We start from the raw sequence: 15542 nt of genomic DNA on the forward strand, positions 1-15542 counted from the left end.
AAGAATTATTTAAAATGAAAGTAGATAGTAGAAAGTAGAGAAGTGTGGTCTGCAATTTTGAAATGCTGCAACTTTGTCAAGCAGTAATAGTTACCATGCTGTCCATGACAGCTGACCAAGGGACATTTCCTCTAAATCTAGCCTCCAAACCAATGAGTTTCCTGGAGTTATTTGTAGAAGCATAAATGAATGACTCAGAGACAGCTGCATTATGGGAACATCCATGCCAGCATGGGTAATGACTCAAGAAAACTGCATCCCTGGAGCTCTTTACCCAGCATAAAGGAATATCCAATAGAGAGTCTTCTTGTCCCAGAAAATTGTCCACTGTTGGGGACAGCCTTTGCACAGGGAGGGTGTTGTAATTTTTAAAAAGTGGCTCAAGAGAGAAAGATGCCATGCAACAGAGTTCAAGTCGCAGGGTTTTTTATTAAGGGAAAAGGATCATAAAAAGAGGAAAGGGGAGGGGGAGACTGGCCTCCAGGGACATGAGCAGTGGAAAAGAGGAAAAGCAGAGAGGGAAAGAGAAAAACAAAGAGAGAGAGACAACAAGGTGGAGACTGAAGCAGAGAGAGAGGGGGAACAGAGAGTGAGACTGGAGAGAAAGAGAGGGATGGGAGGTGAGCGGAGACCTTTTAAAAGGGAACACAGTGAATAGGCACAGATGGTGCTCTTAGTAGCAGCAGCTGAGGGCATACCTGTCAGAACTCCAAGGGCAGGCCAGTACAAATGCCTAAATGCTAACAGAGGGCCCTATGCCAAGGATAATGTTCTGAGTCCTCATTAGCCTCCTTTGTCCCTCCAGGAGGGAATGCTTCAACATAGGATAAGAGGAGTACAGTAGATGTTCACAAAAGTCATCAGTCATTGACTTAGTTAACTACAGTTTGGAACTTATAATAGCACAACAGCACCCAGAGAGTATTGTCTAGTTCTGTTCTGGAAGTCTAATTTTTTGTTTTTTTTTTTTTTTTTGAGGCAGAGGTTTACTGTGTAGCTTTGTAGACCAGGCTGACTTCAAACTCAAAGAGATCCTCCTGCCTCTGCCTCCTGAGTGCTGGGATTAAAAGTGTGTGTCACCACTGCCCAGCCTCACATTCTTTTGGACTTTATATACTTATTTTTATCTCTTTTTAAAATGAGACCTTAGGATCTTGGGCTATAACTTGATGAAAAAGGCCATGGTGTCTGCCCTTCCCACCATACTAACAATGTGCAGCAAAAACGATAGTAAACAGGATAAATAAATAAAAAATTAATTAAAATTTTGTCATTATATCCATGGATTCTGTATTCCATTTGTACAGTTTATCCTAGTTCTTAGACGTTTCATTTAACTAGCAGATGATTGGCATTATGAACAGATTTACTGAATAGCAGATAATTGACACTGTGAATAGACTTACTGAATGCACTTTATTTTATGCCAATACAAAATGTATTTATTCATGGTTGCATAACCAAAAACTATCCAGACAAAAGATGAAATTAGCAGTGCTATACTTTTTTAGAATTTAATGATGGCAAAGAAAAATATGAAAAACTAATATATACTTATTTGTGTATAATGTTTCATATTATAGTTAATATTATGTTAAATAATATATTTTCATAAAAATATGAAATCATGTGGTCAGACACCATGAGCAGCATTATGCAGACTGCATTGGGATGGGAAAGGTGATGAGGTCTCTTCAAACCACTGACTGACAGCTGCCAGATTATTGATTTATGCTAGTCTTATATCTGTGGCAAGAATTTCATCTTGCTGACTATTGCAAGAATAACTTTTGCCTTATTTCATATCATTTCAATCTAAATTTGAAGTATAAAAAATGACCATAACAAGCTCCATTTTCCTATATGGCCAAAACGAGGAAATGAAAATTTCATGTGCACTTCCTCTTCTTTTTTGTAAAACTAGGTATGTGAGAGAGAGAATAGTCCAAAATTGGTGGAGCTGTTGCTTAATGGTGGATGTCGTGAGCAAGATGTACGGAAAGCACTGACAGTAAGCATCCAAAAGGGTGACAGCCAGGTCATCAGTTTGCTCCTGAGGAGGCTTGCCCTGGACCTGGCCAACAACAGCATTTGCCTTGGAGGATTTTGCATAAGAAAAATAGATCCTTCTTGGCTTGGTCCTTTATTTCCAGATAAGTCATCTAATTTAAGGAAACAAACAAGTAAGTATCAATAGAATGTTTTGTGTAATTTTCATTGTAAATATTAATTAGTAGCATTATTTTGAATCTAGGACTTAGTTCATGGAGGGCAAACCCTATCCTACCGATCTACTGTGCATGTATTCACTCATCATGATGGATAATTATATTTGTTCTTTTTGCAATCTTTTTAGTTGATTATAAGCATGATGAAGTCGATGTTAGTTTTGTTCACTGTTGGAATCTTATTATCTATGCTACTGCTCTGCATATAATATATGATCACTGGATATTTATAAATTTGCAATGACGTACTAAATGGTATCTAAAGTACATGTTATAGCAAGCATTTCACATATCAACAATAATTCAAATCATTCTTTCTGAGGACATTATCCATTATCTATTGATGTTTCCAATTGATGTATATATTTTGAATTTTTAAAAAGATATATATATATGTATATATATATATATATATACATATATATATATGATTTTTTGTGTAGGGAAACATACATTTTTTTTAAAAAAATGTAATTTGTTATTAGAGATCCAGGATCCAGGATATAGATTTCTTACACGGCTCTATTAATATAAACAAAAGATTGGGGGAAAACAGAAACACTCAGAAGAATCATGAAAAAAAAAATCATTCAATGGAATCCTTTGCAGCCACCTAGGAGAGACATGCAGCAAACTTAGATGTTGGTGAAAATTGAAAATGTACCAGAAAGGCTCAGGCAGGGGGACTGTAAGGCCAACCCAGGCAGTATAGTAGAAACCAGGTCAAGAAAGGATTAAAATCCATAAGTATAATAGCATTGTGATTGCTGAAAATTCTATTGAGTTGTGTTAATCATACATATATGAAAATAAAACACTGTATCAGAAAATAGTTCTACAAATAATGCCTCTCCTCTCCTCTTCCCTTACCTCCTTCTCTTGTTCTCTTCTCCATATTTCTCTTTTCATTCCCACTCCAATCTCTTCATCCCATCTCTTACAGTCTCTCTCTACAGCCCTGGGAACTCGCTAAGTAGAGAAGCTTGGACATGAACTTGTAGCAAAGCAACTTTTAACTTCTGAGCTCTGAGATTATGGAAGTGAACCCACTTGCCCATCTTGTTTTCTGATTTCTGATGGAGTGGGATTATGACCCTGCATGAAGATTTAGTATTTCTTTAGTTCTGTGTGAATATCTTACATTGGCAAATTTTGATATAATTTTAAAAATGTTAATGTCATTTGACTAGAAAATAAAATCATGATTCATTGGTAGTCTGTCTAAAGGAAAATTCTAGATTTGTAACTTTATAATATTTTTTCAGGTTCAAATTGACTGAATCTTGTATTTATTATGTGAGCCATGAAAGTAATATTCAAAAAAGTCATTTAGAGTTTCTGTAGATCAATGGTGACTACCAGCACAATTCTTCTTAGTATAAGATAAATATAAAGTATAATGAAAAATTGAGAAAATTATTGTCTTAGGGTTAATATTGCTGGGATTAAATTAATCAAAAGCAGCTTGGGAAGAAAAGGGTTCATTTTCACCGAAGCCTGTCAGGGCAGGGACCCAGAGGTAAGAACAGACGCAGACAGAGGCCATGGAGGGGTGCTGCTTACTAGCTCTTGTTCAACATGCTCTCTTACAGAAGCCAGGACAATCAGCCCAGAGATGGCACCACCCACAATAGGCTGGGTTCTCTTAAATAAATCACTAACTAAGAAAATGCTCTACAGGCTTGTCTACAACCAAATCTTATTGAGGAAATTTCTCAATTTAGGCTCCCTCCTCTCACATGATGCTAACTCATGTCGTTGACATAAAATTAGCTAGTGTAAGTGTTAATTTTAAAATTTCATCATGTGAATCAATAACAACTTTCATTTATTGTTTAGCATGTTGTGTGTTTTGGGTAAGCTTTCATAAGCATCATGTTTAATTTTTCCTATAACCCTACACTGAAGCTGCCATTTGCACATTCCAGTTGAGCTGGTTGGTCCTTAGAGAGTTTATGCAGCTTACAAGTGGTATTGCACACATCTTTCTCTGGCTAAATAGTCCTGACCCTTCCCTGAAGTAAGTTTCATAATGACTGAAAGTGGCCATTTATACCTGAGCCTCATATCACAGCAGCACATTTGCTAAAACTGGAATGATACGGAGAAGAGTGTCATGACCTTGCATGATAAGCACTATTACTGTGCCAGTAAAGTGATCCGGGAAGGAAAACAAAACAAAACAAAAAACAACAACAACAACAACAAAAACATCTTAAAAGGTTGAAATGTGTCTAAGGAGCTTGGGAAAGGCATGTTTATAATGATTGATTTCTAAGTTGCCAGTTGGTTTATTTTTTAGACATAGGATCTGTCCTAGCAAGAAAAGTGCTTCGATATCAGATGAAAAATAGTTTGCAAAAAGGAGCGACTTCAAGCAGTGATGGTAACTTTTCTGAAGATGCCCTGGCGAAATTTGGTGAATGGACCTTCATTCCTGACTCTTCTATGGACAGTGTTTTTGGCCACAGCGATGATTTGGACAGTGAAGGTATCTGTTTTAAATGGAGGTTCACTATGGCTCACATCTACACACTGGCATCTACACTGAACTCCAAGAACCCACACTAAAACATACTTTAACTCATTTGGGAAAATGGACAAAAATGGGATTCTGTCAAAGTAGTGGCTTAAAAAACTGCATCCCATGCCTCCCTGTGTAAACCAGAGGACTTGGTCACATGGACTTCTACAGTGAGATAGCTCTCACACTGGAGTAGTGGTCCATACTCTGCCATCCACTAGGATTTTGTGGCTATGGCATTTTTTTAAACCTTTCTTAAAGTTAACGATGCCAGCCTTTCAGAATTACAGGTAGAAAAATCAAGAAAATCTAGGTAAAGTGTCTGGACCACAGTAGTTCTTAATTTTATAATGGATTAAAAGACATTACTATTTTAATAATTCACTTGACATAATTTTTAAAATTGATAAAACAAGATACATGATGATAGCAGATATGGATAATGTATTTAATACAATTCAATTTAGTAAAAAATAAGTTAAGGGACTTGTTAATTTTTTACTCATTTTTGCAAGTTTTTAGTGTATAGAGTGACAGGCTTCATCATAACAATTTAATACATCTCTAAATTTGTACTTTGCTATATTTAACTCCCATTACCCTTCAGTGTCCCCATCCCTCTTATTCCTACACATGCACACTCTCTTATGATCCTCGTCTATATTAATGCAAACAACATAACTTCATTCTTCTTCATGGTTAAATCAAACGCCACTGTGAGATTTCCAAAATGAGCTTTCTTTATTTATTTGTGAATTGCTTTATATAATATAGCCATTTGTCTAATATTAATTCTACCTATCCTTGGGCATGGGAGGTCTTTCCATCTTTTAGTATTGTCTTTCAATCTCTTGACCCAGCATTTAATTTTTTTTTATTTTTTTGTAAAAGTCTTTCACCTTCTCAGTGGGGATTATTCTTAGGTATTTCATTTTCTTGAAACTACCGTGACTGGGACTTCTTTCCTGCCAAGTCTGTGGGCCTCTGAAAAGCTGATGATTTTATATCTGTGATTTTGTATCATGATATTTTAGAGAAAGGTCCTTTCCTGTTTTAAGATTTTCCAGTGGAGCATTTGGAGACCTTATGTCATCTGCAAATAATAATTTGACTTCTTCCTTGCCTATGCAACTAAGGGGCTTTTTAAATTAATATGTTCTGCCTAAGCTTTGGGTGAGAAGGTTCAAAGCATTTCAATTATTTCTTTTTGTGATTAATTTGAACCAAAAGACCTCATACTTACTGTGCATGCTCATTCCATGAAGCCACATCTCTAGCCCATTGAGTATCTTTAGACAAGGAAAAATGCTGCAAAGGTAACACAAAAATCAGCAGCAAGGCACTTTGTTGATTATACTAAGGAGTATTTTTCTAGACCTTTCCCAAACACGTAACATGAGGCAATGATGAGATGGAATATCCATTTTGTTGTATATGGATAGTTAAAATATGCATTCATCTTTATTAACATATTTTAATATACTATTGTATCAGTTCTTTGAGATTTCCACCCACTGTAGTTTGGTCATATTCAGCCCACTCTTGCCCTAAATCTTTCCAGATCCTCCTCCATCTCCCTACTTCTCCAACTTTGTGTTTTCTTTCTAAAATTTAGTTGACATATTTAATTAATTTACAGGGTGAGTGTAACACTGTGCATATGTGGAAATCAGAAGATCACTTGCTTGAGTTATGAGTTCTCTCTCTTTACAGTGTGCCTTCTGGATATCTAACTCAGGTCGTCAGGCATAGCAGCAGGCATCTTTATTCAACCACTTTTATCTTTTATAAAATTAATAGTAAAATTATATTATACAACAAGTTAAACTTAAATATTCAACTAGAGAGTGTTTATATCAAAATTGATATTGTACAATATGAAGTTGATATTTTGATATGTTGAATTTATAATTTATATTTAGCACCTAAAGTTCATTATTTTTTTTCTAAGCTAAAAAGTAGTAGAATTGAAAACCTTACTTTTTCCATAAGTATTTTCTGAGTGTTTATCTTTGCAACTATGACTTTTGCTTAACTTTACTTTTTTTTTTTTTTTTTTTTTTTTTTTTGCATATAGAGTATTTTTTATTTAATTTTATATAACAAAGTCCAATTAAATGAAAACAAACATTTATACACAATATTTGGGAATTTGGGCGTCGTTCTTTCCAAACTACTTCCTGCTGGTAAGGGGCGCTGTCTTGGGGGATTCGAAGAAGATTCAGATATCCTAGCTGTAGTCTGTAGGGCTGTTTTGTCCAGCTGTTTGGAATGTAGGATCAGCTTGTACTCTGTTTCAGGCGGTCTGGTGTGATCAAACCACATTAGTCTGGAAGGAATCCACATCTTTTCATTTTCTGTGGAAACAAAAATAGAAATACTTTTCCCCAGTGACTTGTTCTTCAACTTAAATTTTGGAGTCAAAGCGTTTTTTTTTTTATTATTATTATTTTACATGTCGATCCCAGTTCCCTCTCCCTCCCTCCCTCCCTCCCCCCAAGCCCTCCCTCCCTCCTTCCCTCCCCTTTTGCCCTCTCTACCCTCTCCCATGCACTCTAAACACCCTCCCCTCCCAACCCCCCACCACAATACAATATGTAGGGGAATGCCATCCAGTTGGGGTCATGTAGATCTGACAGGTCCTGTGAAGTAGGGACTAGGGCTTCTCTCCTATCTCTAGAATAAGGCAGTTATCCCTCCATGGGGGATATGTTTGCAAAGTCCTTTTGTGCACCAGGGATACATCCTGGCTCCACTGTCTGAGGTCTCTTAGACTGCTCAGACCTTCTGGCTGAGACCCATATTCAGGGGAGTCCGAGTCAGACCTCTGTTGGCTTCCCAGCTATCAGTCTAGTGGCCCTTAGCTCCTCCTTGTTCAGGTAAGCTGTCTCTATGTACTTCTACCGCATGGTCTTGTCCTCTCCATCTGCTTCTGGGTTCTAGTTTGACTCAGTGTTTATGTATGGGTGTTTGCTCCTGTTTTCAACAGGCATTAGTTGAGGACTCCATGGAGAAGTTAGTTGTTGATCTCACTCTCCGGGAAGGGCATTTATGATAGCCTTTCCACGGAAGCTGAGATTGTTAGTTGGGAGCAGTCTTGTAGTTCCCTCGACCTTTCTTTGTGTTCAACTTTATCTTCAAACCAATATTGGCTCCCTCTTTTATGTTCTCTCTCTCTGTCTCTGTCTCTCTCTCTCTTTCCTATTTTCCATTCCTAACCAGGCTCAATCCTCCTAGTCACACATGCCTTCCTCTCCTCCCTCTCATTTTCTCCTACTTCTCTCTCCATTAGCTGTCCTCCCCCACTATACCTGAGGTCTGGGGGACTTGTCCCTTCCCAGTTCTGTGAGGGACTTTATATGAATCTCTTAGAATACAACTTGTATCCTAGTTCCTCTGGTGATGTGAATTATAGGCTGGTGATCATTTGATCTAGGTCTAAAATCCATATATGAGTGAGTACATACTGTGTTCCTCTTTTTGTGACTGGGTTACCTCATTCAGGATGGTTTCTTCAAGTGCCATCCACTTGCCCCGCGAATTTCAAGATACCATTATTTTTTTCTGCAGAGTAGTATTCCATTGTGTAGATGTGCCACATCTTCATTAACCATTCTTCAATTGAAGGGCATCTAGGTTGCTTCCAGGTTCTTGCTATTACAAATAGTGCTGCTATGAACATAGTTGAACAGATGTCTTTGTTGCATTGATGTGAATCCTTTGGGTATATGCCTAAGAGGGGGATTGCCGGGTCCTGTGGTAAACTAATTCCCATTTTCCTGAGGAACCGCCATACTGATCTCCAAAGTGGCTGTATGAGTTTGCACTCCCACCAGCAGTGGAGGAGTGTTCCACTTTCTCCACATCCTCTCCAACATAAGTCATCACTGGTGTTTCTAATTTTAGCCATTCTGGCAGGGGTAAGATGGTATCTCAAAGTTGTTTTGATTTGCATTTCCCTGATAGCTAAGGATGTGGAGCATTTTCTTAAGTGTCTTTCAGCCTTTTTGATTTCCTCCATTGAGAATTCTTTCTTCAGTTCTGTACCCCATTTTTTAATAGGGTTATTTGGTGTTTTGTTGACTAGTTTCTTGAGTTCTTTGTATATTTTGGAGATCAGCCCTTTGTCGGATATAGGATTAGTGAAAATCTTTTCCCAGTCAGTGGGCTGCCGTTTGGTCTTGTCAACTGTGTCCTTTGCCTTACAGAAGCTTCTAAGTTTGAAGAGGTCCCATTTATTAATTGTTTCTTTCAGTGTCTGTGCCCCTGGAGTTATGTTCAAGAAGCGGTCTCCTATACCAATTTGTTCAAGGGTACCTCCTACTTTCTCTTCTAAGAGGTTCAATGTGGCTGGATTGATGTTGAGGTCTTTGATCCATTTGGACTTGAGTTTTGTGCATGGCGACAGACATGGGTCTATCTGCAGTCTTCTACACACCCTCATCCAATTGTGCCAGCACCATTTGTTGAAGATGCTGTCTTTGCCCCATTGTATCATTTTAGCTGTTTTGTCGAAAATCAGGTGTTCATAGGTGCATGGATTAATATCAGGATTTTCAATTCGATTCCATTGGTCTACCTGTCTATTTTTATGCCAATACCAGGCTGTTTTCAGAACTATAGCTCTGTAGTAGAGCTTAAAGTCAGGAATGGTGATGCCTCCTGATGTTCTTTTTATTGTATAGGGTTGTTTTGGCTATCCTGGGTCTTTTGTTTTTCCATATAAAGTTAATTATTATCCTTTCAAGGTCGGTGAAGAATTGTGGTGGGATTTTAATGGGGATTGCATTGAATCTGTAGATTGCTTTTGGTAAGATTGCCATTTTTACTATGTTTATCCTACCTATCCAAGAGCATGGGAGGTCTTTCCATTTTCTGGTATCTTCTTTAATTTCTTTCTTTAGAGTCACAAAGTTCTTATTATATAGATCTTTTACTTGTTTGGTAAGCGTTACACCAAGATACTTTATGTTGCTTGTGGCTATTGTAAAGGGTGATGTTTCTCTGATTTCTTTCTCTGCCTCTTTGTCGTCTGAAAAAAATAGGGCTACTGATTTTTTTGAGTTTATCTTGTATCCTGCTAGTTTGCTGAAGGTGTTTATCAGCTGTAGGAGTTCCCTGGTAGAGTTTATTGGGTCGCTTATGTAAACTATCATATCATCTGCAAATAGAGACAGTTTGACTTCTTCCTTTCCAATTTGGATGCCCTTGATCTCCTTTTGTTGTCTTATAGCATTAGCTAGAACTTCTAGTACGATATTGAAGAGATATGGAGAGAGAGGACAGCCTTGTCTTGTTCCTGATTTTAGAGGAATTGGCTTAAGTTTCTCTCCATTCAGTTTGATGTTGGCAGTTGGTTTGCTGTATATTGCTCTTATTATGTTTAGGTATGTTCCTGTTATCCCTGACCTCTCTAATACCTTTATCATGAAAGGGTGTTGAATTTTATCGAAGGCTTTTTCTGCATCTAGGGAGATAATCATATGGTTTTTCTTTTTCAGTTTGTTTATATGGTGGATCACGTTGATAGATTTTCGTATGTTAAACCATCCCTGCAATCCAGGTATGAAGCCTACTTGATCATGGTGGATGATTTCTCTGATGTATTTTTGAATTCGGTTTGCCATTATTTTATTGAGTATTTTTGCATCGATGTTCATCAGGGATATTGGTCTGTAGTTTTCTTTCTTAGTTGTGTCTTTGTGAGGTTTGGGTACCAAAGTTATTGTGGCCTCATAAAAAGAGATTGGCAATAAACCTTCTGTTTCTATCTTGTGGAACAGTTTGAGGAGTAGTGGTATTAGTTCTTCCTTGAATGTCTGGTAGAATTCTGCACTGAATCCATCTGGCCCTGGACTTTTTTTTCGTTGGAAGGCTTTCGATGACTGCTTCTATTTCATTTCGGGTTATAGGTCTATTTAAGTTGTTTGTCTGTTCTTGATTTAATTTTGGTAAGTGATAGTTATCCAGAAACTTGTCCATTTCCTTTGAATTTTCAATTTTTGTGGAATACAGATTTTCGAAGTATGACCTGAAAATTGTCTGGATTTCCTCTGTGTCTGTTGTTATGTTCCCCATTTCATTTCTGATTTTGTTAATTTGCATGTTCTGTCTCTGCTTTTTCGTTAATTTGGATAAAGGTTTATCAATCTTGTTGATTTTCTCAAAAAACCAACTCTTTGTTGCATTGATTTTTTGTATTGTTTTCCTGGTTTCTATTTTGTTGATTTCAGCCCTCAAGTTGATTATTTCCTGGCGTCTGCTCCTGCGGGTGAATTCGCTTCTCTCTGTTCTAAGGTTTTCAGTTGCGCTGTTAATTCATTTATGTGACTATCCTCTGTTTTCTTCATATGGGCACTTAGTGCAATGAACTTCCCTCGTAGCACTGCTTTCAAGGTGTCCCATAAGTTCGGGTATGTTGTATCCTCATTCTCGTTGAATATTAGAAAGTCTTTAATTTCTTTCTTTATTTCTTCTTTGACCCAGGAGTGGTGCAATTGCACATTGTTCAGTTTCCATGAGTTTGCAGGTTTTCTGCTATTTGTATTGTTGTTGAATTCCAATTTTAAAGCATGGTGGTCCGATAAGATACAGGGGACTATTTCTATTCTCTTGTATCTGTTGAGGTTTGTTATGTCTCCTAGTATGTGGTCGATTTTAGAGAAGGTTCCATGTGGAGCAGAGAAGAAGGTATATTCTTTTGTCTTTGGATGGAATGTTCTATAGATGTCTGTTAGCCCCAGTTGAGACATAACTTCTGTTAATTCTTTTGTTTCTTTGTTGAGTTTCTGATTTGTGGTCCTGTCTAGTGTTGAGAGTGGTGTATTGAAGTCTCCCACTATAAGTGTGTGAGGTTTTATATGAGCTTTGAGTTTTAGTAGTGTTTCTTTTACGAATGTGGGTGGCTTTGTATTAGGGGCATAGATGTTCAGAATTGAGACTTTGTGTTGATGGATTTCTCCTGAGATGAATATGAAATGACCATCTTCATCTCTTTTGACTAGTTTTGGTTTGAAGTCTAGCTTGTTAGATATTAGGATAGCTACGCCTGCTTGCTTCTTATTTCCATTTGATTGGAAAATCTTTTCCCAACCCTTTACCCTGAGGTAATGTCTATCTTTGGAGCTAAGATGTGTTTCTTGTATGCAGCAGAAGGATGGATTCTGTCTTCGTATCCATTCTGTTAATCTGTGTCTTTTTATAGGTGAGTTAAGACCATTAATGTTGAGGGTGAGTAAGGACCATTGATTGTTGATGGTTGTTTGATTTAGGTTTGTTGTTGGCAGTGGTATTGTGAATATATTTGTTCTGCTTCACCCTAGGTTTCTGGTGTAGTTGGATTATCTGTTGCCTACATTTTTGTGGGCGTAGTTACCTTCCTTGGGTTGGAATTTTCCTTCCAATACTTTCTGTAGGGCTGGATTTGTAGATACATATTGGGAAAATCTGGTTTTGTCATTGAATATCTTGTTCTCTCCATCTATATTGACTGAGAGTTTTGCTGGATATAGTAGCCTAGGCTGGCATCCGTGTTCTCTTAATACTTTTAGAACATCTATCCAGGACCTTCTGGCCTTGAGGGTTTCCATGGAGAAGTCAGGTGTAATTTTGATAGGTCTGCCTTTATATGTTACCTGTCCTTTTTCCTTCGCTGCTCTTAATATTTTTTCTTTATTCTGTATGCTAGGTGTTTTGATTATTATATGTCGAGGGGTCTTTTTTCTTTGGTCCAGCCTATTTGGGGTTCGGTATGCTTCTTGTACTTTCATGGGCATGTCCTTCTTCAGATTTGGAAAGTTTTCCTCGATGATTTTGTTGAATATGTTTTCAGCACCTTTGAGCTGGGCTTCCTCACCTTCCTCTATGCCTATTATTCTTAGGTTTGGCCTTTTCATGGTGTCCCACATTTCCTGGATATTGTGTGTTAAGGATTTGTTGGATTTATGGTTTTCTTTGGTCGATGAATCTATTTCTTCTAGTTTATCTTCTGCGCCTGAGATTCTCTCTTCCATCTCTTGAATTCTATTGGTTATGCTTGTGTCCGTGGTTTCCGATTTTTTGCCCAGCTTTTCAATTTCCAGCTTTCCTTCCATTTGTGTTGCCTTTATTTTCTCAATTTCGGTTTTCAAATCTTGAACCGTTTCCTTCACCTGGTTAATTGTTTTTTCTTGGTTTTCTGTTTTTTCCTTAAGAAATTTGTTAATTCCCCCCCCTTTTTTTTTTTTTTTTTTCCTTTTTTTTTTTTGTGTTTTTTTCTTTTTTTTTTGGGGGGGCCTTTTTTTTTTTTTTTGGGGGTGGTTTTTAAGTCATACCCTTCTGCTTCCTCTGCTTTGTTGTTGTGTTCCATTCTAGTTGGTGTAGATTCCCTAGATTCTGGTGGTGTCATGTTTGTCTTTCTGTTGTTAGGTGTTCTCTTGTATTGCCTTCTTCCCATAGTTTCTTCCTGTAGGTGTTGGTGGTGTCTCTTCCCTCTCTCTATGGTCCTTCCCAGATGGGCTTATGTGGATCAAAGATTCAATGTCTGTATCTCTGTGTGGTCCAAGCTCTCTAGGAGGCTTCTCTCTGGCCAATAGCCGGGAGAAGAGGACGAGGGCTGGACTGGAACTTGAGAAGGTTTTGCAGGGTAGTGGGATCTCACTGGAAACTGGCGCTCTCCAGCTGAGACCTCGTTCTTTGGCAGGGCCCGGATTTGGTGGTCAAGGATCTTGCCTGCAGGAACTCCAAGTGGACCCGCTGAGATAGGCGGATCTCTGGGAGGGGCCTGGGACTCCAGCAGAGGACTGGAGGCGGGGTCAGGGACCAAGCCGGTGGAAATTACAGGTGGTCCCACGTGGATAGTCAGGTCTCCTTTGTTCGGAGTTGCTCTGAGAGGTCTCCGAAGTAGGGTGGACTGTTGGCTCCACCCTCTGTCCCAGTGCTCAACCAGAGCGGCAGGACCGTAGGTGGGGTAGGGCACAGGGTGGGGGGGGTAGGCTGGAGGTTGGGATGGGTGGGGGTGTATCAGAGCTCCAAGGGTGCTCTCAAAGGGGACCGGAGACAGGAGCAGCAGGATCAGGGGCCAATCCAGGGAGTTCAGGCGGGGGAGGGGGGTAAAGAGGTTGAAGGGGACAGGCAGCCCCGATTGGGCCCAGACTCACCTCTGGCCAATAGCCGGCAGAAGAGCTAACTTTACTTTTTAAAACTCATAATTTCACATCATCCTCATTTCTTTCTCATAAAAGACTTATCGCTAATTATAGGTATAGATCAACAATACATGCTTACCTAAAATGTATGACACATGAAGCCTTGGGAATAAGTCCCAAACACTGCTAAAAAGCAAAAATAAATGACTTAAAAAACTGATGTGAGCTAACCCCCAAATATGAAGTCCAATCCAAGAGTGTTGAATGTCAGAATTTAAGGTGTGTTTCCAATATTTAAAACCAAATTTTAAAATATATAAGAAAGTATAGAGAAGTGGAAAAATTATCAGCCATACATTTGTGCTTTCTTCCTTTGCTTCCTGTACTCATATTTACTGTTATCTGTGTGACTATTCTTGACTTATTCCTCCTGAGCCATGAGCATTTCCAGCATTGAGTGCCCATCTTTATTGAACACTCAATGTTGAGTCTGCCCCAGGTATACAATCAATATACATTAAAGAAAAAGACCAAAACAAACAAACAAATAAATGGAGTTGAGTTTTAACTGAAAAGCCAACATTGTTTACCATTTTTATTTTCATCTTCAAAGGGAATTAATTGTGAAGTTTCTTGTGTGTGTGTGTGTTTGTTTGTGTGTGAGTGTGTGTGTGTGTGTGTGTGTGTGTGCATGTATGTATGTTTATGCATGGGTGTGGACAGATGACATCAGTTTCCCTTGAGTCTTAGGAGCAGGATATCTCACTGAGCTTGGAGCTTAGTTTTCCCACTAGGCTGGCAGCCAGTGAGCCCCATCAAATCCTCTTGTGTCCCTGTTACGAATAATTGTTCCTGCCCCTGGACCCACCACGGCGCCAGCCCCACTTAACACTCCGAGACTCTGTATTTGATATAATGCTGTTGGCCAGTTACTTGTTTCTTATCTGCTAGCTCTGTCTTAAGTATTAACCCATTTCTATTAATCTAAGTATTTCCATGTAGTCTCATCTTACCGGAGAGGGGCTGGCGTTGTGCTCTCCCCGTTCTCTACATGCTGACGCCTCCTTACTACCTCCTTGAATCCTCCTTGTCTCCTAGTACTGCCTATCTTGCTTTCCTATTGGCCAACAGTGCTTTATTCATTAACCAGTATGAGAAACATATTTACAGAATGACATCTCCAATCATGTCCCATCCATGAGTTCTGGGTATATACTTGTCCTCTGGACCACCTATCTGGTGGCAACTGGTTTTGAAACTCTGGTCCATATGTCTGTGTGGAAAGCACTCTTTACTCTGAGCCTATGAAGTTCCTATTAAGCGTCTGTGACCGACTTATGATGCTCAGTTCTTTTTTCTCACTTTGCTGTTATTCTTTCATTTCAAACCAGGCAGTGAGAACTCATTTCTTGTGAAAAGGAACTCCAATTCGATTAGTGTAGGAGAATTTTACAGAGATCCAGTTTTGCAGCGTTGCTCATCAAATTCACAGAGGCAGTCCAATTCCTTGGTAAGTTACATGGTGTGTATGGTAAGTGTTTGACCCTCATAGTCTCTTGATAACTGAACTCCTGCAAAGCTAGCTGTGATTAGCAAGTAGTTACCTGACACACAAATGCATACACATGAATACATGTGGGTTTTTAGACTTAGATTTGTGCATGT

At 38.6% G+C, this 15542-nt stretch overlaps 1 protein-coding gene across 2 annotated transcripts in view; it reads left to right on the forward strand.

Annotated features, from left to right (window-relative positions):
- Positions 1-15542, forward strand: part of Lrrk2 (leucine rich repeat kinase 2) — a 148899-nt gene that overhangs the window by 53824 nt on the left and 79533 nt on the right. For both annotated transcript variants that reach the window (XM_051189698.1, XM_051189699.1), the window contains exons 19-21: positions 1925-2183; positions 4531-4719; positions 15269-15387. In XM_051189698.1, the coding sequence (XP_051045655.1) occupies positions 1925-2183; positions 4531-4719; positions 15269-15387 (567 nt within the window). The remainder of the gene's footprint in view (positions 1-1924; positions 2184-4530; positions 4720-15268; positions 15388-15542) is intronic.

Source organism: Phodopus roborovskii, unplaced genomic scaffold (assembly GCF_943737965.1).
Source record: "Phodopus roborovskii unplaced genomic scaffold, PHOROB, whole genome shotgun sequence".
Lineage (NCBI taxonomy): Eukaryota > Metazoa > Chordata > Mammalia > Rodentia > Cricetidae > Phodopus > Phodopus roborovskii.